This window comes from Elephantulus edwardii, unplaced genomic scaffold (assembly GCF_000299155.1).
Source record: "Elephantulus edwardii isolate Elephantulus edwardi_28Jun2011 unplaced genomic scaffold, EleEdw1.0 scaffold00060, whole genome shotgun sequence".
In the NCBI taxonomy this organism is placed as follows: Eukaryota; Metazoa; Chordata; class Mammalia; order Macroscelidea; family Macroscelididae; genus Elephantulus; species Elephantulus edwardii.
This window is the reverse complement of record NW_006399810.1, coordinates 2,345,010-2,368,196: the sequence shown is the minus strand read 5'-3', so window position 1 is coordinate 2,368,196 and position 23,187 is coordinate 2,345,010. Positions and strand designations below refer to the sequence as shown.

General features: G+C 43.3%; 1 protein-coding gene across 1 annotated transcript in view; it reads right to left on the bottom strand.

Moving 5' to 3' along the window:
- Positions 1-23,187, bottom strand: part of RARRES1 (retinoic acid receptor responder (tazarotene induced) 1) — a 59,145-nt gene that overhangs the window by 8,175 nt on the left and 27,783 nt on the right. Inside the window, exons 2-3 of the mRNA XM_006887679.1 lie at positions 12,319-12,381; positions 3,689-3,884 (exon numbers count right to left, since the gene is read on the bottom strand). Of these exons, the coding sequence (XP_006887741.1) occupies positions 3,689-3,884; positions 12,319-12,381 (259 nt within the window). The remainder of the gene's footprint in view (positions 1-3,688; positions 3,885-12,318; positions 12,382-23,187) is intronic.

Here is a 23,187-nt window from a genome sequence, read left to right as displayed (position 1 = left end):
ACTCGATGGCACATAGCAACAACAACAACAACATGTCTTCAAACTTGTTCTTGAGCCCTTTCATTATTATTTTTTCTATGTAATTTTCTTTAATTTAGTAAGCTCCCCACTCCCAACACTGCTAAACAATCAACAAGGAGCTGAAATCATTTTTATACATGCTATCGTAGAAAGTATGGCATGCATGTGTTTGAATTCTACTTTCTGACAAATTAGCATTTTATGAATAAATTTGTCATTTCTCCCGGGTATAAGGAACTGAACCATGTAGGTTTCAGAACAACATGTAATCTTGAACTATGAATTCAGCATTTTGACATGAACCATGTTTTCTCCTTGACTGACTGCTAAGAGATTTTCCCCATCACTTCTAAGTTCATTGATTAAACAGCTTCCTTCCTCTGGCTGGTCTTCACGTTTCACGTTACAGTGGTGCCCGGACTTCATCTCTGATTAAAGCCCTCTGCCATGAGAGATGCCAATTCTACTAAAGATTGGCAGCATGACACTTGATACAGAATGAAACACAGCACTACCACAGAAGAACGAGGAGAAGCAGATGTCAGCTGACCATGGCTCTGACTCTTCTTGTGTGCACCCAGGTCCATCTAGAGGAAGCCACCATTTCATCCCAAAAACTGAACATCCTACACATAAGAAAGGCCAGGTGACTCTGCTTCTCTTTCTCTCTCTCTTTGTTTCTTTGGTTTAATTTTTATTATTGTGTGTGTGTACCGTCAAATCAGATCTGACTGGTACAGGAGGAGATTACCACTCCTTCACCAGCAGAGCAACTGGTGGATTCAAACCACATACCTCTGGGATTGCAGTGCAGCTTCTTGCCACTAGGCCACTGGAGCTCCCTGTGATTCTGCTTTTTTAAGGGCAAAACCAGTGTGAAATGACGGTACTAGGAAATGACCTAGATCTTCTCATTTGAGTAGTCCACTTTCTTGGGGGCTGATGAAACACTATATAGTATCTGCTGCTCAGGGGTATCACCATTGTTTTGTATCACTTTATCTATAAAGAGTTTGGTTTTAAGTAAGGGAAGATATTTCATATACACAGACAAAGTACACATAATTTACATTGTTCCAAAATAAGCTTTGTGTGCATTCAGAACTTTAAATGATACAGTAAATCTGTGTTGTTGTTGTTATGTGCCGTCGAGTCGTTTGCGACTCATAGTGACCCTATGTACAACAGCCCTAAACCCTGCTCTATCCTGTGCCAATCGCACTGCCTCTGACACACCCATCCCGATTACCCCAGTCACTGAATCAATCCATCTCATAGAGGGTCTTCCCTTCCTGCGCTGTCCCTCCAGTCTGCCCAGCATGATGTCCCTCTCCAAGGACCTGTCTCTCCTTACAACATGTCCAAAGTGTGTTAGACGGAGCCTCAGAATCCTTGCCTCCAAGGAGCCACCCGGTTTAACCCTTTCCAGGACAAATCTGTTTGTTTTCCTAGCAGTCCATGGTATTCTCAATACTCTTCTCCAGCACCACAGCTTAAAGGTATCAATTCTCCTTCTATCCTCCCTGGTCATTGTCCAACTCTCTGATGCATAACAAGTGATTGCAAAGGCCATAGCCTGTATCTGTACAATTTTTAAAAAGGCCCCAAATCTAGTGTTCCTGTTAAAGATATCCTCAAAATACATGTGGAAGCCACAAAATGATCACCCATGATCTAATACAGCTGTAGGAGTCTCAAAGGTGGACTGTCATGCCCTCAGGTCCACCAGAGGCCTAGTCTAGGGTAAAGGGAGTGTCTGGGGTGTGCCATGTAATAATTTATTGCACCAGAGACAAAAGGGAAAGAGACAGAGGGGGACTTCAGTACCACTGAGAACTGCTAGGAGTGGAGTGTGTCCTGGGGGACCCCAGTTTCTCCTCAAGGAAACTCCTTGACGCGGGGCACAGGCAGGGTGCCAGGTGATCCAGGGAGTACCAACTCTTCCATGCGTTAGGAAATAAGGACTCTCCCCAGTACTGACACAGACAGGAGGTTCCCCGAGAGCCGGCACCCTGAGCATGAGCTTCTAGTCCCTAAACTGCCGAGGAAGTCAGCAAGTGCGAGGGTGATGGGTTAGGACACGTTTCCGATCTGCTGTCCACAGGGTCAAGATGGGCTGACGGCACCTGACAACAACAACAAAGTGTAAGAGAAACTTCAGGTGACAGGCCTCCAGGACTTCCTCGCGGACCATCGCAGGCTGGGCGGACTGGCTTCCTGGGACAGCACACTGGAGCAGTGCTCGTCCCATTTTAGGTCAACTGCAAATAGGCAGTGGTGAACTCCCTAGTAAATGTAGGCATTTTGTAAGAGAGTAAGTTTATTTTTGTTAAAGTCTGTGGTGTCTCTGCTGCAGAAGCAGATCTGACTACCTCAGATCCTCAACAATTTCTAAATTGTATGTTTAGGGAGAATAAACCACCATATTTCCCTAATTAATGCTAAGATGGGGGGGTATGTAACTGATTATTGGTGTAGCCCACAGAAAACTGGCCTCTTAATCCAAATGCAGCATGGCTCCGGAAGTTCAAACTCACCACTGGAACAGACCTGACAGCTAGTTCTTCAGACTATTAACGATTTTTTACCCATTAGTCATTAGTTGTTTATTTCAAGAAATACTCTGTGTGTGTGTGTGTGTATGTGTGTGTGTGTGTATGTGTGTGTGTGAGTTTACTTCTATTAGCAAATTCTACAACTAACTAAGGTTTTTCATTACTTCCCTAAATCTTTAGAAGATTTGATCTGAATTGTCCAAAGCTTTTACATGTAGATCTATAAGCAGCAGCATTCCACCTACAGCCTTTTAAAGACACTGGTAACCGTCCCAGCAAACAGATGGGGAGTGGGGAAGTTCAGGAATGGAGACTGCATGTCCCCCCTGACTGACAGGGAACTGTCCCAGCATCTGAACAAATGGGTGTGCTGGGAGTGGACGGAGACCAATGAGTGCTGAGGAGGTCAGATGCCTAGATGAATACCCAAGTGCAAGTCCAGTGATGATTTTTGTGGTTTGGGAAATTGGTTTTGCCAGTAAGTGCTGAGACTCAGCGCTGCCCACACACTCTGTGGGTGCCAGGGCAAATGAGCTCTGCTTCGCTTCAGCTGAGTCACTTCAGAGGACCAGCTCATTCCTGAGAAGGGAGCCCACGGTGGCCCATTAGTGACTGAGCTACAATAAGGTGGCACTACTGCACTGTGGCATCCCAGGACGGGGGCCTCACTGAGCCTGTGATGCTACACTGGGGCAGAGGAGGCTCTGGAGGCTGCCATGGTGCCCGAGTCTCCAGAGTGACCACCCAAGGCCTCTAGAACTTCTACCTCAGATTCCAGACTCCACTCAGAACCTTTACCCCTCAGAGCAGGTCTTATTGCAAATTCTCACTTGGAGGCTTGGCTCTGTCAACCCCCTCTGTCTGAGTCGAGAAGTGGAGAGACTGAAGAAGGAGCTTCTGTTGGGTGCTAGATTGTACTGGAGGTGAAGGGGCGGAAAACGTTAGTTTCTAGTATCGTTAAATAATGAAAAGGAAGTAAAAAAACCTGCCACATTCAACAGCTGAATCTGAATGCCACTGTGGGGAGTGTGAATTTAAATGTTCATTCTTATGAATGTAATTAGAAATTACAAAAATTCCTGAATATGGACATTTCAGATACTGGTTCATACCAGGTATGCTGATGGTATTCAAGGGAGTCTGAAGTTGCTTCATTTGCTTGTATAGCAGGTAATCATCTTCCTGTCTTTTCTTCTTCTCAACGAGCCGTGTGCAAGTTATATTAATGGCTGGTCTGGGTTTCTGGTTTCTGAAAAACACTTGTGCAGAACATTTTCCCAAACGCTCCTCACCTTCCTGAAATAAAGAGCACGGAATGAACAAGGTCAGTACCCATCACTGCCCGCCTGCCTCTAACACACAGGATTGGGAAGAGTTCATTGTGCATCACACGATTGTTCATCTACAGATGTAGTGGCCTTTACATGGGAGAAAGGAATTTTGTGCTCACAGCTGAATATAAAATAGCCCTTCACTCTATCATTTGAATTCCTGCCTAATGATGGTACCTTAATAGGACCAGGCCTTTTCTAAAGAAAGCTGACTGATGTCCGTTGATCAATGCTTGCCCAAACTCTGGGCCAGTAGATACTATGTCACTGTGTACCGATGAAATGCCACTTGGTGGTCTTCTCAAGTTTGCTAACTTGAACCAGTAAGAGACGAGAAGGATCCCATGAACAAAAACATCTTCATACCACTTAGGAGTTGTGGCTTTTAGGAGTCACTGGGTCAATTCTGACTCACACAGACTCTGTGAACAACAGACAGACAATTCCCCATTCCATGTCATTTTCTAGGTCAGTCTTAGAACCACTGCTGTTTGAGCCCATTGTTTCAGCCACTGTGCCACCTGTTTCACTGAGGGTCCTCCTGCTGGCCCCTTCTTAGAATATCCTCAGAGGATATAAGACTAATTTTCACCACCTTCTTTTCTAAGGAACACTATTCCAACATAGTTTGTTCTTCTGATAATCCAGGGCATGTTAGGTATTCATTACAAATGACTATAATGCATCAATTCTTCTTCAGTCTTCCTTAGTCACTGAACAGCCTTTGCACGCATATGAAGGGCCGGCTTTGCCTTCTAACACTTTAAAGAAGTCTCTGCAGCAGATCTTCCCAGCGTAATACATGCTTTTATTTCTTCACGGCTGCTTCCATGGGCATTTACTGTGAACCTAGGTGAAACTGAATACTTGAAAACTTCACTGTTGTCTCTATTTATTAAGATGCAGTTTATTCATCCAGTCATGGAGATTTTTGTTTCATTTCTGTCGCTGTGTGATCCATACAGTAGACTTTGATCTTCTTCAGTAAGTGTTTGGAGACCTCTTTCTTCGTTGTTAGCAAGCAAGCTTGTGTCACTTGCCTGTCAGTTTATTAATGAGTCTTCCCTAATTTTGAAGCCATTCTTCTTAATATAGTCCAGCTTCTTAAATGGTTTGCTCATCATACAGATTGAATGAGTTTGGTGATAGGATACAGACCTATCATGCCTGGCTTTGAATCATGCAGCACCCTCTTGTATTTTTCAAACAACTGTACTTGGTTAATGTACAGGTTCCATGTGAGCACAATGCTGGGTTCTGAGATTCCAGTTATTTGGAATGTTGCCCATAATTTGTTACGATGCACAGCTGGGTAATTCTGCATTTTGTAAATACTTTTCTTTTTTAAAAAATTTATTATTAATTTCAATGAAAATTTAGAGACTTTTCTCCCCTCCCAACCCTACTCCCTAGTACACTACCCTCTTGGAAAGGTAAAAGAAAAATTCTTTCATTGTTTTACAATCCCTCCCCCTGTAATTTTGCATTTTCAACAAAACACAGATTAAATATCTTCCTGGTATTTCTTCCATTCAGCCAGGATTCATCTGACATTAGAGGTAATATCTCTGATTTCATGCTTCCATTATCAGGTTTGGATTTTAAGAAATTCCCTGTTGTCCAATTAATTAGCTTGATCACGCGGGACTCCATAAGCTCAAGCAGCAGGGAGGACTAGGATACCTCAAGGAAGGCAGGAAGGACTTCCGAAGAGAACAACAAGCTTCCTGCTTGGTGATTAAAGTCTGGAGAAAAAACTACTGTCTGGCTTAACCACAAAGGATCCTTTCAGCGCAAGCAGCAGAGAGGCCCAGGACACTTTGAGACAGGCAGGAAGATACTTCTAGAAGGGAACAGGCAACAACCTCAGCTATCATGAACAAACAAAATAACCTTTCTCCTAAAAAAAAGCAGACCCAATGAATACCCCAGTCAGAGAGACCAGAAGAAATATGGTGATGTAGAGTTCTTTTATCAGGTATAGAAAATGATACAAATGTGAGAAGAAACAAGGGAAGTCAGTAAGATAACAAATTCCTCAGAGGCAACAGTCCAGAAGAAATATATCGGCGAGGAGAAATTTAAACAGCTATAGAGTAAAATGCAAAAGATGGAAGATAGAATTGATATAGACTAGATAAAGAGGTACAGAACGAACTTAAAAAATCATCACAAGACAGGGAGGGTGCAGCCAACACAGTGCTGGGAATAACAGAAAACCATGAAAATACAATCCAGAGTACTAAGACCAAAATGACAGAATTGTCCAACGATGGGAGGACAAAAAAGTGAACTGAAGAGATGGAACAGAGAGTCAGTAAAATGGAAGACAGGAGCCTCACTGGAAATTCCCTACAAAAATTTTTCAACTATCTTCAGCAAAATTTTACTTGCATGAGATATTAGTGATAGTGTCTTATTATGCCCACATCCTGTTTGATCAGTTTCTCTAGAATGTGCATAAAATATAAGGGTCTTAGGGGAGCTCTGGTGGCCTAGTGGCAAGAAGCTGCACTGCAATCCCAGAGGAACACGGTTCGAATCCACCAGATGCTCTGCCGGAGAAGGAGGCGCAATATCCTCCTGTACCAGTCAGATCTGATTTGACGGTACATGCACACAAAATAATAATAAAGAAAAAAAAATAAGGGTCTTTTCCTGTCAGTAGCACAGGTAGCTGTCACCCAAATTCGTTGGCTTAGATGAGTGAGTACTTCATGCAGTGCAACTGTTTTTTAACTGTTCCAGCTGGCATTCACCTGCAATACAGCTGGGACTTCTTCCTTCAGTATCATCAGTTCTTGACTACATGTTACTTCCTGAAATGGTTCAGCATCAATCAATCCTTTTGGGGTAGGGGTGGATTTACTTTTATTATGCTTCAATGCTCTTCTCTGATGTCAATCAATGATAACTTTATTTTGATAATAATAGTTTGAGTTGATGCATATAATATTGCTATTTTCACAGGTCAAATATGGCTGCATAGCATTAATTTCCTGTATTTCAATACTATTGCTGGTGTTCTACTCCATTTGTCAGGCCTCGATTGGGTTTTGAAAATTGAATCCATGGCGAAGAAGATAAAAATCAAGATAGAAAATGGACCATAAATGTGACTCACTTTCCCACCTTTAGTCAGGAAGGACTTTTAAAATCTAATTGTATTTGTTTTATTCATTGTTGTTTGTCCTCTTTTTTTTTTTTTTTGCCCAATGACTCCACGTGATTCTTACATCTTCTTTATCTGCTTTCTGTGCCACTGAGTATTTTGCTCACAGGATCCTCCAGTATTGCAACTCAAGGCTCATTTGGGTTTTTTCCTTTAGTTCTTTCAGCTTGAGAAAAGCCAAGCAAGTTCTTCTATAAGAAATAGTGCCAGGTCTTTCACATTTCATTGTAGTACTTAACATGTCTTCCCAAGCTGTCCTTTGAAATCTTCAGTTTCATTTTCTTTAGGTAAACATTTCTTCCAGTTGGTTTTGCTACTTTATGTTCAAGAGCAAGTCTGAGACCCATTTTCGTCTTTCCCTTTCCCCCTGTATCTTTACTGGCCATTTACTTTCTTTACACATGACATCTGACTGTCACCCCACTACTCTGCTGGTCTCTGGTCATCAACATTCATCGCCTCAAAATGAGACAGCCTCTAAGTTCAGGTGGGATACACCCAAGGTCTTACTGTGAGGCCCAGGGACTTGTTCTAATTTCCTTCAGCTTCAGTGTTAATGTGAATATAAGCAACCGACAGCCTGCTCTGCAGTCAGCTCCTAGCCTGGTCCTCACTGGAAAGGAGCTTCAGTCATTCTTTCCAAGATGTACGTGATGTGATTTCTGTCTATTTTATCCACTGAGGTTCACATACATAGTTTGCTTTTAGGTTGTTGAAAAACGGCATCTGTCATTGGTCTTGTAAATTTCTATTATGCGATCTCCATTATTACTGCCATGCAGGCCCTATTTCCCAACTACTAATCCTTCTTCGTTTCCAATTTCCACATTCCAACCACCAAGATTATCAATGCATCTTGACTACATCCATTTAAGACTGCAGACATTGGCTGAAATCTTCAATTTCTTCATCCTTGGCATAGGTGATTGATGCATAAATTTGAATACTAGTTATATTAACTGACAGGCATACAGAGATTATACGACCACTGACAGACTGTACTTCAGGACAGAACTTGATAATGAACGTGACACCATTCCTCTTCAGTGACATTTCTGGCAGAGCAGGCCTCGTGACTGTCTGGTTAAAAATGGTCAATACCAATCCATTTCTGCTCATTAACACTTAAATCATTTCTATTTATGCATTCCATTTCATATTTGAATTCCAGTTTTCCCAGATTCACATTTCCTACATTCCATGTTCTGATTATTAATGGATCGTTTCAGCTGTTTCTTCTAATTTTAATTCATGCCACATAAGTAAATGAAGTTCCCGAAAGCTTTAATCCATCCATGTAATTAAGGTTGCTTCCACTTTGAGAAGAAGACTGCTGACTATCCCATAGATTGCCAAAAGAATAAACAGATACATCTCGGGTAAAGTGCAGCCAGGGAGCTCCTTGGAGGCAAGGCTGATGCAGCTTCTTCTCACATAGTTTGAGCATGTTGTTAGGAGGGGGAGAGCTATTCCTTGGAGAGAGACATCATGCTTGCAAAGGTGAAGGATCAATGAAAGAGGCAAAGACCCTCAACTGCATGGACTGATACAGTGACAGCGACAGTGAGTTCAAGTGCACTGGGGATAGGACAGGGTTCCAATCTGTTGTTCACAGGGCTCCTATGAGTCTTACTGGACTTGACAGCACTTACCACCAACAACAATAAAACAACCACCTCTCTGAGGAGGCAGCTGTTCCTCAGTTGTTATCTGAATGCTTTCCAGACTGAGGTATTCACCTTCTACCACCATATGAGATAATGCTCTATCAGTATTCGTTTTATGTTTTCACTGGCCATTTCAAATGGTCTATTAGTATTCATTACGTTTTCACTGGCCATTTTTCTTTTTAAGAAGAGGTCTGCCAAATCAATTTCCCTAATCTGTCTTAATCTAGAAACTCCACTGAAATCTGACCATGACTGGTTACCCTATTGGTATCTGAAATACTTCAAATACTGGAAAATATTTATATCACCATCAACAAGCAAATCATCACAGTAAAACAAAATAACTGATAAGTGGTAGACTATCATTTAAGACCTTTATTCCCATTTTATGGATTAAGATATGCATCTGAGAGCTGGACAGTGAATAAGGATGATAGGAGAACTGATGCATTTGAGTTGTGGTGTGGGAAAAGACGGTGGAGTAACAAAGAGATATGTCTTGGAGAAAGTATTGTCAGAAAGTTCCTTGGAGGCCAAGAGGCTACACTCTGGAAAGGGATATTATGCTTGGAAAGGTGGAGGGCCTTCAAAGGAGAGGAAGACCCTCAATGAGATGAACTGAACCATGCCTGCTGCAGTAGACTCGAACGTATGGAGGATGATGAGGATGGCGCAGGATAAAACAGAGTTCATAGGGCTACTGTTCACTGGGCTGCTGGGAGTCAGACTTGACTCAATGGCATTTAACAAAAAAATAACAACAACACAGCTGGGAAGTAGTTAAGACAGGATGTGAATTCAAGGCTGTCGGATTGCAGAGCTCAAGTTCCATATTAACTCCTTCCCTCTCTACAGAGAGATCTGATCCAGGAAGTGGAGACCCACAGTATCCAAATATGACTAATTCAAGGACTTGAATTGACTGAGGGCTACTTTCTTGCATACATACTTGAATGAAGATTTGGTGGGTAGTATTGGGTCTTCTTTGCTTATTTTCTAATCTAGAGGCACCTGGCATCTGTGCATGAAGCAGCTTTTACATAGCTTGATCCTTCAACTATCCTGTAACAGCAGTTTCCCCTCCTTTCAGTTCATAAGATTCCTAACCCAGCAAAACCTAAGGACCTTCTGTCCAGGAAAATGCATGTAAGCTCACATCATTAACATCAGGCCTTGAAGGAATTTGAGGAGGTCCACACACAACTCTCCCCGCAAGTGCATGCAGGGAGCCCTGGTCAAGAATTCCTGATGTACAGTATAGTTGGTGGGGCAATAATCTTCTTTTAGCTTTTGCAGTTGTTTAAAATTGGTGGTGTCCCATTAAAACAGAAGAACCAAAAACAGATTTAAAAAGAAAAATCCCACAAGAAAACAAACTGTAATCAGAATCTGATCTCCTTAATATGCCTGTTTTAAGAATTAAAAAAACCCAAACTGAAAAAGATTTCCTATGAGGGTCCGGGTTTTGAGTGAGAGGAAACTGCAATCATGCATTAAGATGGTAAATATCCACGCAATTAGTGGGAGGAAGGAAGAAAACAAACGGTGCCCATACTCTGGGAGGGGCACATCAACAGACAGCAGGCAGGACTGGGATGTAGTCTCTTTGATGTTGAAGCCATTTTCACAGTCTCCTTTGATGTTGGATTCATTTCCGGTAAGGAGAAAAGGGAATCAGATATTATGCCCTTTTGTTTTTCCCCCAAACAGCTCCACAGAATCAAAGCAGTTGCCTGAGGATAAAAGAACTCATATTCACTCCCTGAAATGGAGCACTGCAATGAGGTGGTTGTGCTTAGAATACATTGACAGGATCAAATCGAGAGAGAAAAAAGTGTTGGTCAAAGTAATCTAATAATTCATTTTTGTTAGCTTTAATCTTAATCTTCCAGTTTGCAATAACACAAATCAAGACATCTTCTTTCCTCTTTAAGAAATTAGTGTTTCATTTTTATGGTAACAAGCAAAGTTCAAGCGTGCTGTTTCTGTCAGAACCTGTTTCTGGCAAGCAAGCATTCTTTTGGAACAATCACGTTGGTCTGCCATGATTCACCACTGAAACTTGTCACCATGGGCCACTTTATTGCCGGATGCTGGTACTCATGCTGGCAGCTTTGACTCATCGACAAGAAAAGGATTTGGTTGTGTCTCTTCCCCACCAGTATTCCTGCTTCAGCCTTCCCGCCTGGCCCGGTGCATGGAAGTTCATCTGGCTCTAATGTCTATTTAGTCATGCGCTGCTAACGTGCATCCCAGTGACATCCAGGCACTTCCATGTCTGTGGTCCCCTGAGGTTATAACAGAAATCCCAATCAGAGGAACGGGCTCAGTGAGTGTACCAGCTTCCTGCATACCAGTGTCTCATGCTCCTTGTACACAAAATGATTGAGCTGTCAGGAGTATGAGAGCACAGCGCATATATAACATATAGCTTGAGAGTCATACTAAATGTCTATGTGACTGGTTTCTATATGTACTGTACTGTATTTCCTATCTAAACTGTTTACTGTATAATACTGGGTGTTTCAGCTTGTAGGCAGCAACATCCAGTCCCATTGAACATGTGTCTCTTGGGTGTTGGAGCATTCTTGAATTTTCTTGTGAAAATATTACTGTAAAGTGTATCGCTGCTCCCAAACACAGCAAAACCAATGCTAGCAATAGCAGTAGGGAGAGGCATAGTGAACAAGACCATTAAACGATACAAAGGTGCAAAACTCAGTGAATGTCCCTTCCACAATCCACAAGAACAAAGAAAAACGTCCCCACCGAAAGCCACAGTCTAAGTTCCATCAGGTATGGGAGCCCCAAGCACAGAAACCAACTCCTCACAGCGCGATGAGTGTCACTCTCTGAAGCTTGTTCTACCACGTGGCGCTCACACAACCCCAAACCACACAACTCCCTGTTTGTTTTTTAATTTTATTTTATTTTTATTTTGTGTGAGTGTACCGTCAAATCAGATCTGACTGGTACAGGAGGAGATTGTCCCTCCTTCTCCAGCAGAGCATCTGGACAACGCCCTGTTTTGCAGAATGTATCGCAGATGCTAAGTGACACAGGAATGTAGTTTGCTGTTTATTCTTTTCTTGATAGCAAGGAAAAGGAAGCCTGGCAAAATGTGGCCTCTTCTTGGGCAGGATCGTAGTGAGGTCTGTAATGGCACCATCAGTTCAGGCTGTACTGTGTTTCCCACAGAAGGCCCCCACTGCCTGCTAGGCCAACGACTAATCTGAAATGTCACCAACAGACAGGAAGGGGGACAGGTTGGCATTTGAGAGTGAGTCACTCTGAGGGCGCTGACGTGCTGGGGAGGGCTGTAAAGGGAGCTGTGAAATTGCTTCCCAGGGGTCTGAGGAAGCCTAGATAATGCCAATGCACAGTCTTACATGCAGCCCCATACAGCACTGAACTTAGAGCAGTAACACCTCGAGTTCTTGTCCAGCTCAGTTTTCAGTTCTTGAAAATTAACCAGAAAAACAACTCAGCTTAGTAAAAAAAGCTTCTACAACTTAGAAACAACAACAAACGTATGGTGTGAGGGTATTTCTCCAATTATAGTGACTTACCTCTGGGTTATACTGCTCTGTGGTAAATGCCAGGTCAACTTTGCATCCCTTTTTCTGATTAATCTGAAATAGAAGTTGAATCTTAGTATAAGAGAATCTCTTTCATCATCATATCAAAGAATCAGGCCAAATCAACTCAATCCAACTCACTGCTCTGGAGTTGGAAGCTCTCACAGCTGACCCTCTAGCAGATTTTTTGGGGCTGTAATTGCACAGGAGGAGACTTTTCTTCTGAGGAGTGGCTGGTGGATTTGAACTGCCAGAGAGAGCCCACGTTTGGCGTAGCTGTGCTATACTCAGAGCTCCTGACCACGCGGATAGTGCTACGAGGTGCCGTGGAGTCAATGTGGAGTCACAGAGACCTCTGAGGAAAAGATCTGAGCCTTGCGCCGGCCCCACCACCTCTGGCGCGCCCATGGTTACCGTCACTGTGCCAACGCATCTTTCTCTCATCCTCTGCCTTTCCCAGCAGTATATTTTTTTCCAAGGACTAGCTCGCTCCTCCTGAGAAGATGCCCCAAGTATGAGATGAAATCGCACCATCCTTTCTTCTGAGGAGCATCCTTGTTTCATTTCCTCTAAAACAGACTTGTTCCTTCTTCCGGCAGTCCCTGGGATCTTTAAAAAGCAGCTTATATCTGATACGTGAATGTGGAAAGCTCTTAGATGGTTACACACTCAACTAGGTGCTGAAATGCTGGTGATTTGAATCTTTCAAGAGATGCCTCAGGAGACAAGCCTGGCGACTGAGTCTGAAAGCCTTAAGAACTGTGGAGCTGTTCATTTTACGCTGCACACATGACGTCACTATTAGTCAGAATCAACTTGACAGGGACTGACAACAGCATGTACAGAACCAGCTGCTTCAGACTCAGGGTGAACCCATGAGTGTCAGTAAATCTGTGGAACGCAGAGCTTCAACGGCTGATTTTCTAGTGGCCTAGAGGGCAGAAAGTGATACTACCGAGACAAAGGTGGGTGATTCTGATCTGCAGCCCCCAGGGCTGTCTTTAATTGTTTTCGGTGAACATTCCTCTAGATTGTATAGCCCCGGCCTGCCCACTTGCTGTACAGAGAGGAAACGCGAGGTTGATGTAAAGCTGAACACAGTGACACTGATGTGTCAAATGTGAGAATGGTTACCCATGGTGGACAGTGTTTGGTGGAGCTCCCCAGTGAAAACAAGCTTGGAAGCAGGAGTGGCATCCACTTGCGAAATAGCTTTCCTCCAGAAACCCTATGAACCTGGAGAGAGGATGAAAATTATACAAGTGTCCAGGTCTTTCGTTCATAGGGTCGCTATGAGTCGCCTACGACTTGACGGCACTTAACAACAACAATCTAGAGTTCCTTTCTTCCCCGATAATTCAGTGCCTTTTCTGTGCTCTGTCCTGGGTGTAGTGAGTACAACTGTCCAGAGCTCTCCAGGGCACTCAGTCTCATGGGAGATGCAGACCCTCTGGGGCATCAGAGCTATGAAGAAACAGACCGGGAGGGGACAGGATGTCTACTCTTTACCGAGCTGAAGAAGGTCCAGAGGAGAGGTCCTCTAAACTGAGATCTAAACAGAAGAGGCAGCAGCTGCCACTCCACTCTGCACCAAGTGAGGCAAGGGAGAAGAATGGAGAGGGGAGCGCATCCTGTGGCCAGATGAAATCCCAGCAAGAAGACAGCAGCAGAGCTAGCCCCCCATCCCCCCAGGACCCACCCCCCTGCACGCGCAGGCTTCCACACTTCCCAAACGCATCCTCACCCTTTCCACACTTCTGAACTGTGTCTATTTCTAGAGCCTACGGAAGAAATTTAAAACTGTGAGAACTTGATGTTATTCACAATCCTTTTTTTATTTTTGATAGGAAAAAAAGATGATCATTCAGTAAAAGTATTTTCTAGAGAAGAAAGGAAGCGTTCTGTTACACGGAGCTGGTGACAGTCCGGATCAAGTTAGAATCTGCAAACATCAACTTCCTTTGGATTTTGGCCCAGGCAACACAATAGCAGACAGGGTTATCGTGCTGTAAATAGTCCAGATAGCCTCATGCAGCCCTTGAAAGATACCTTTATAAAAAAATACTGGGAAACTGGAGAATGGAGGGAGAAGATTCTGTGGCAATATTTATATTAAAAATGTTTAAACATGAAATGTTTAGCTGTTGCTGGAAGAGATAATACACACAGCGATTGGCTTAAAATACAAAACTAAACCAAACTCGTCCCTGCTGTCGCATCAGTTAACGGTGATGACTCCACGGGTTCTTAACGGGAGGACATTGGCTCATCTTCCTGCTGGGGAGTGACCGGAGGCTGTGAACTGGGGATTTTTTTTTTTTTAGTTAGCATTTCCACACTTAATATACTACACAGTTTGCTTGGGGTTCATTTTTAACAGTTTTTGGTGGGTTTTTTTTTTCCTTTTTTAAAATTGAGATTTTACTGTAAGTTTACAAAGAACTTGGATTTCCATTCATTCATTGTTAAACATTTTCCTCCCTGCCCCCCACCCCCCAGTTGGCTTTTTTCTTTGGAAAAAAGTTCTTTCATTGTTATACAGTCCCCCCCACCCCAACCACTTTTTTTAAAAATAATATTTTACTACATTTTCAGTGAAGGTTTACACAGAAGTTTAGGTTCTTAATCCACAATATCTACATAGGCGGGTTACATACTTCTCATGTGAACTTTCCTCTCATTTCTGTCTGTTGTGCATTTCCATTAGTCTCATTTCCTTGCATGGAACTCTGTGGCACAGTCTGTATGGGGTTGTATTGCTAACATGGAGGCACAGCTCTCCGAGAGTTCAAATCCACCAGGGGAGAAAACTAGGCCCTCTCCTTCCATGCACCTTACAGCCTCAGGAACCCACTGCAGGGTTCTATGCTGACATAAACGACTTGGGTTTCCTTGCCCCCTTGCCTTCTCATTTTTGTCTTAAAGTGATCATTGATCAATTGGTCTCATCTTCACTTTTCAACATTGAATCAGGCTCTGGTGTAATGGAAACATTCCTGTCAGTATACCACATACCTACACATGAATCTAAGCATTCACTCACCCGCTGTTCCCACCTATAAAGCCAGTCACTGAGAGAGAGGGGAAATAGTGCATCCAAGTTCACCCCACGAGCAAGCTTCTAGAATGAAAAGACTGGTGACTGAAACAGGTGTCTGGACACACAGAGGGGGCACAGACAGTACTGTCATGTGATGTTACATTACACTACGCTGCACTATGTTATGGAACACTGAGGTGAGTACAGCTCACAGAGGCCCTATGAACAGATCTCAACCCTGCCCTGTCCCACCATCCTCATCATCTCCAACATACTTGTGCCCACTGCTGCAGTCACTGTGTCAATCCATCTCATTGAGGGTCGTCTTCTTCAGATGCATAGCGAGTGATTGAAAAGACCATGGCTTGAATCAGGTGCACTTTAGTCTCCAGACTGATGTTATTGCTCTTCAGTACTCTGAAGCGGTCCCTGACAGCAGACTTTCCTCATGCAATTAGTCTTTTAATTTCCTGACTGCTGGTACCAAAGCATTGATTGTGGAGCCAAGCAAACTAAAGCTGTCAACAATTTCAATCTCTTCACCATCTATCATGATGCTGCCAATTGACCCAGTGGTGAGAATCTTTGCTTTCTTGAGGTTGAGCTTCAATCCATATTGAAAGCTGCAGTCCTTGATCTTCTGCTCCTTGATCTTCTGCCGCAAGCGCTTTAGATCTTCCTCAGTTTCAGCAATCAGGATTGTATCATTTGCATATGCAGGTTGTTGATGAATCTTCCTCCAATCCTGATGCCACACTCCTCACCATAGAGCCCAGTCTCCTGGATGATCTAATCAGCATACAGATTGAAAAGGTATGGAGATAGGACACATCCCTGCTGTACACCCTTCCTGAGTTTCCAGTGTTTCCTTGCTCTGTTCTGATGACCGCCTTCTGGTCCAAGTATAGATTTCACATAAGCACAAGCAAATGTTCTGAGATTCCTATTCTTCTTAGAGTCAGCCACAGCTTTTGTGGTCCACACAGTCAAAAGCCTTTGCATAGTCAATGAAACACTGATAGACATTCCTCTAGTACTCTCTGCTTTCAGCCAAGATCCATCTAACATTAGCTATAATATCCCTAGTGTCACAGCCTCTTCTAAATCCAGCCTGTACATGTGGCAGTTTTCTGCTGATGTGCTGCTCCAGATGTTTTTGGATAATTTTCAGCAACATTCTAAAGTCCAACTGACATTAGCAACAAAATCCCTGGTGCTACGGCCTCTTCTAAACCTTCTGTAAGTTCTCTGTACTGTTTTGACTTTGGTTGATTTTCAGCAGTGTCATGCTTGCATGCAGTATTAATGACATCATTTGGTAATTTCCACATTTTATTGAATCACCCTTCTTGGGAATGGGAACAAATATGGATGTGTCCCAGTCAGATGATCAGGAAGCAGCCTTCCAAATTTTCTGGCTCAGACTGGTTAAAAGTATCTGTAAGCTGAAACCTGTCAACTGGTACCCCATTGACTGCTGGGGCCTTATTTTTTTTTTCAGTGCTTTCCAGTGCAGCCTAAACTTCTCTAATTACCATCAGCTCTTGATTATATGCTACTTCTTAAAGTATTTCCGTGTAAATTCTTTTTTGCACAGTGACTCTCTGTATTCCTTCCATCTTCTTTTGATGCCTCCTAGATCATTCAAAATTTTGCCAAAGCATCTTTCAGTATTCCAGCTCAAGACTTGAAGTTGTTTTTCCATTCTTTTGGTTTGAGAAATGCTGAGCACGTTCTTCCCTTTCTATTCTCTGACTCCAGCTCTTTGAACATTTGCCCAGGGAGACCAAAGCCTGCCTGCCTTTGTGGAGGCCTGGGCTTTTGTCTGGCCTTGTCCTCTCACCACCTCACCCGCAGAGATGACTGTTAGCCTGCTGGCCCAACCCCCAGGCACTGCAGAAGTTGTGCCAGTTCCTCACTAAGGAGTCTCTGCTACTTGTGTCACGGTATCTGTAGGTTTGCTTGTCCTCAGGGGTATAGTCACTTGTCTGTCAGTGTCTTGTATTGGGAGAGTGATTTGCATGTTGTTGCTCATAAAAGCTGAAATATGTACGTGCATAGATTTGTGTGTTTATTGTCTGCCCTTATGGGTACAGCACTTGTCTGTCAGATGCTGTACAGTCACATGAAGGAACTGTAATCATAGAGATGTGCATGCACACACCGCAGCATCACAGGCAAACAAAGCTATCATTTGGGAGGATTTCTAGAAAGGGTGAGCTCAGAGTTGATTCTGAGGACTCATGTCCACCAGCCAAAAATGTAGGCATCCCAGGAAGGGGCAGGGAAGCTAGTAAAAAGAGCTGTTGGGGAGAGAAGTGCAAGGTTGTAAGAAGTCTCATTTATGAAGAGGGTTCAGAACTTGATCTTAAGACTGTAGGAATCTGAAGACAAAATCAAGCCTGACTATATTACTTGAGTGTCCTGGTGATTAAGCAAGAGAAGGCATAAAAAGGGCTGAGGATCTGCATCATAGAAGATGTTCACTGTTTGTTTGCTGTGTACTGTTATTAAAATCTACACACAGTGGGACTGATGATCGGAGGAATGTGCTAGAAAGCAGACTAACCAAACTACCTCTAACCTAGTGTCGATTTGGAAACAACTCACAGCTGACGCTCCAGTGAATTTTTGAGAGGCTGTAAATCGCAGGAGAAGTCACTGCGTTTTTTTACTTCATGGAGTGGCTGGTGGATTTGAACTGTCAAAAAGGCACAACTACCTGTGGGACAGCGGTGCAGTCCAATAAGGAGTCCAAGTTATTCAGCGATGAGCACGGTCAGGGTGGACACAGTGTCCCGCAGTCTCACTCTGGGGATTTTGAAGCCCACTCAAGGCAGAGGACCCCAGGAACCAACTGTGGGCTGCTGCCTGTGACACCTGGCCACACTGTACCACAGCTTACACCTCACAGAGGCCACACTCCGCTCGCCAGCAGGTTCCAGCTTGCAGCGCTGTGAGGCCGACTCTAACCTGTGTCTGCACCACAGGATGCAGGAGTCTGTCCCACGGTCCTACCCAGAGCCCAGGACATGCCTTGGGATTCCAGTTGGGAGGTGAGGGAAGGAGGATGCAGGTCATTCGTGAGAAGGGGAGGAGGCAGAGCTAGACAGGTTCAGTCTGAAAAACACTGAAGATGTGCAGGAGGCCGCGTGTTATATAGCTGGGCTCACCAAGCTGGCTTCATGAAACTCCCCAGGAAGACATGCGGTGACACTCCCCGAGAACACGCACCGTCAGTCAGCAGTAAACCGGGAAATGCTGATTTGCTGCAGTGAAGAGGTAGCTGTGCCTGTCTAATCAGAGCACTTAAGACACGACTGACTGGAACAGCAGCCTGCAAACACAGAGGCAGGGAAGCCCCGAACACGCTCTTTAAACTATCACCCGGGACTGGGAAGGCCAGGGAATCTCAGCTCCTTCAGGCTTTCTTTTTGATGATTTTGTTTTCTTAGTCTGTTTTACTTATGTGCTCTGAAATTCATCTACATTTTACCCAATTTTGTATTCTTAGCTGCACTCACTGCCGTCAAGACACAGTCGTCTTATCTCCCACGAGGCTTCTCCCTCTGCTGTCCATCCGCTGAGTCACCAGTTCCCTGGCTGCCCTCCTCTGAGATAAGGTGGCCGCAGCTCCAGCCCTGCCTCTGGGACGAGCACAGATCATGCTCCCGAGTGTTAGGATTGATTATAACTGAGTCCTTGATTAAAACTATTTTGTGATAAAGGAGCCCTGGTGGCTCATTCTGCAGGGTGTTGAACTGCTGACCAAAAATGTCCTGTGATAAATTTGTCTTTGTTGTTCAGTAACATCCGTCCTCACACTAACTGAGCATCTCAGGCACCATGGAGGACACAGGAGTGAAACAAGCAGAGCACCTGCCCTTAGGCCTGATTAGTGGGGAAGATGGGCATTTAGTAGATTTTTCTAGAACTAACTTAACTTAAGGATTACTAAGGTATAACTAGAGAGCTGATCTGGTCTAGGAACCAGGAAAGAGTTATAGAGAAATATAATAGTTTCAAATTAAGAAAATGTTATTAAACCCCACTCTGATTTATCATCTGTGTGGATCATAATAAATTATAGCTAGAAGAATGGGAATCCTAGAAAATTTAATTGTGCTCATGCAAAATCTAGACATAAATCAAGAAGCTGTTGTCTGAACAGCACAAGGGAATATTGTATGGTATAAAACTGGCAAAAATAAATGTCTAGATTGTACCTTTTCTCCACATCTATTCAATCTGTATGGTCAGCAGATCATTGAAGAAGTTGGACTGTATGAAGAAGAATGTGGCATCAGGACTGGAAGAAGACTCATTGACAACCTATTATTATTATGTAGATGACACAGTCTTGCTTGAGGAAAGTGAAGGAGACTTAAAATGCTTGCTGCAGAATATTAAAGACTACAGCCTTCAACACTAACTACATCTCAACATCAAGAAAACAAAAATTCTCACCAGTGGACCAATGTCGTTGTTGTTATGTGCCATCAAGTCAACTGTGACTCATGATGATACAGTAGCTCAGAACCCTGCCCTATCCTGAGCCAATCTGACTGTCTCCAATTACCCCCATTATCCCAGTCTACCCCCATTATTCCAGTTACTGAGTTAATCCATCTCACCCAGGGTCTTCCTCTCCTGCGCTGTCCCTCCATCCATCCAGGCACGATGTCCCTTTCCAAGGTCTGGTCCCTCCAGGCAACATGCCCAAAGTATGTGAGAAAGAACTTAAAAATCCTTGTCTCCAAGAAGCAACTTGGTTTCACAGTCTGCAGGACCGACCTATTTGTTCTCTTGGTAGTCCATGGTATATTCAGTACTCTTTTCCAGGCCCACAACTCAAAAGCATCGATTCTTCTTCTGTCATCCTTAGTCGCTGTCCAGCTCTCTAATGCACAGCAATTAATTATAAAGTCCATGGTCTATATCAGGTGAACCTTATTCACTGGAGAGGTCCCTGAAAGCAGATTTCCCCCAATGCAATTCATCTTTCTGCAGTGCAATTTATCTTTTGATTTTCTGACTGTTGGGCCAAGAATGTTTATTTATTATGGAACCAAGAAAGGTTGAATTTTTATTATCTCAATTTCTTCTCCCCGCCCCCACCCCAAATAACAAATATTTATTAAGTGCCTACTATATGCCAGGCACTGTTCTAGAACTCCCTCAAGGAGAAAGGGGAAAAAATAGAGGCAGAAATGCAAATTCTGAGGGAGAGGAAAGGAGCCACTGAAGAAGGCTGAGAGGGAGCTGAGAAGCCTGGGGTGATGGGACACTCTGCCCTAAGCATCCTCTTCTGCCTCCTCATTGACATTTTCTTCCTCTTCTGCTGTGGCATCAAGGTACTGCTGGTACTCAGAAACGAGCTCTTTCATGTTGAGCTTGACCTCGATGAACTTCAGCTCATCCATACCCTCACTTGTGTGCTGGTGGAGGAAGGCATTCGGAAGGAGCTTGGTTGAACTGCTCTGAGATGCACTTCTACGAGCTCCTGGGTGGCAGTGCTGCTGCCCATGATGGTGCCTGCCATCCTGAGGTCACGGGATTGGATGTCACAGACAGCAGTCAATGTTGTTGGAGATCCAGTCCACTAAGTAGCTATTCTTACTCTATAATCTCAATTTCTTCTCCATCTATCATGGTGCTAGCAATTGGCCCAGTGGTGAGAATATTTTCTTGCCAATGAACTTCAATTCATATTGAAGATTACAGTTCTTGACCTTCTGCCACAAACACTTAGGTATTCCTCAGTTCCAGCAAGCAGGGTTGTGTCATCTGCATAACGCAGGTTGTTGATGAGTCTTCCTCCAATCATGATGCCACATTCTTCCTCATAAAGCCCAGCCTTCTGAATGATCTGTTCTGCATATAGAGTGAAAAGATATGGAGATAGGATCCATTGTCAGTGCTCACATTTCTTGATTTTGAGCCATGCAGAGTTTCTTTGCTTTGTTCTGATGACTGCTTCCTGGTATGTACACAATCAAGAATTCTGGGATTCCCATTATCCTCAAGGTCAGCCACAGATTGTTGTGATCCAGATAGTCAAATGCCTTTGCACAATCAATGAAACACAAATAGGCATTCTGGTACTCTCTGCTGTCTGCCAAGATCCATGTAACACTAGCAATGATGTCCCTAGTGTCATAGCCTCTTCTAAACCCAAATTGTATTTCTGGTAGTTCTCTGTCTATATACTGTTCCAGTCATTTCTGGCTAAAATGCAGCAGGATTTTGCTTGTGTGTGATATTAATATGTTGTTGTTGTTTAATGCCGTCGAGTCGTAGACGACTCATAGCGACCCTATGAACGAACAGCCTGAGCACTGTTCTGTACATAGTTTCCGGAGGCAAGCCATTTTGGAAGTGGATGCCGCTCCTGCTTCCAGGTGATATTAATATAGTATTTGATAATTTCCATACTCCGTTGGATCACCTTTTTTGGGAATAGGAATAAATATGTATCTCTTCCAGTCAGTTGTCCAGGCAACTGCCCTCCAGATTTTTTGGCTTAGCCTCTGTCAGTTTGTTGAAATATGTCAACTGGCATTCTAACAATTCCTAGGGCCTTGATTTTTACCAATTCATTTAGAGCAGCTAGAACTTCCTCCTTCATTACCACTGCCTCTTGATCATATATGGTTTCATAAAATTCTTCTGTATCAGCCAATTCTTTTTGGAAGGAGTACAATTCTGTGTACGCCTTCCATTTTCTTCTGATGCTTCCTGGATCTTCAACACTCTGCTGATAGTATCTTTATGTATTGAAACTTGAGGCTTGAATTTGTTCAATTCTTTTAGCTTGCCATGAAAGTTTGTCCCTTTTGCATTTCCAACTCCAGATCTTTGCACATTTCATTATAATGCTTTGCTTTTTCCTCCTGAACTGCCCTTTGAAATATTCTGTTTAACTTGCTTACCTCCTAACTTCCCCCCCCCCCTTTGTTTTGGCTTCTCAGCATCCTAGTGAGATACTCAGGGTCTCTTCTGATATCCACCTCGGTCTATTCGCCTCCCCTCTCTTTGTAATGATCTTTTGCACTCTTCATGGAAGATATTCTTGATATTCTCCCACAGCTCATCTGGTCTTCATTCATTAGTGTCAAGTCCTCAAACCTGTTCTTGAGATGATTTTTAAATTTAGGTAGGACAGACTCAAGGTCAAGATTTAGTACTTGTGGACTTAATTTTCTTTAGCTTCAGTTTGAACTCAGCCAATATTGAGCTTCTCCAGTGATTCTTTCCACAGAGGTAGTCAGTCTGATTCCTGTGTAGTCCATCAGGTGAGGTTCATGTGTCTTGTTGTTTGTGTTTCTTATAAATGGTATTTGCAGTGAATAAATCATTGATTGCACAAAATTCTATCATTCTATCTCCAGCCTCACTGCTGTCACCAAGTCCACACTGTCCACCTCTGATCCTTTTTCCTTTTTCCCCAACTTCTGCATTCCAGTCACCAATTTTTATTAATGTATCTGGGTTGTATGGTTGATCGATTTACAACTGCCAAAGTTCACAGAAACCTTCTGTTTCCTCCTCTTTGGGTCTGGTTGGTGGTGCATATATTTGAATGATGGTGGTATTATAAGTCTTCCTTGTATGTGTAGGGATATTATCTTGTCACTCACAACACTGTATTTCATGATGGATCTGGAAATGGTCTTTTTGACTATGAATGTGACCCTGTTTTTCCTCACCTTTTCATTTCCACGTAGTAGATTATATGATTGTCTGATTCAAAATATCCCATGCCAGTTTACCTTACCTTGCCAATGCCTAGTATGCCAATATTTATGCATTCCATTTCT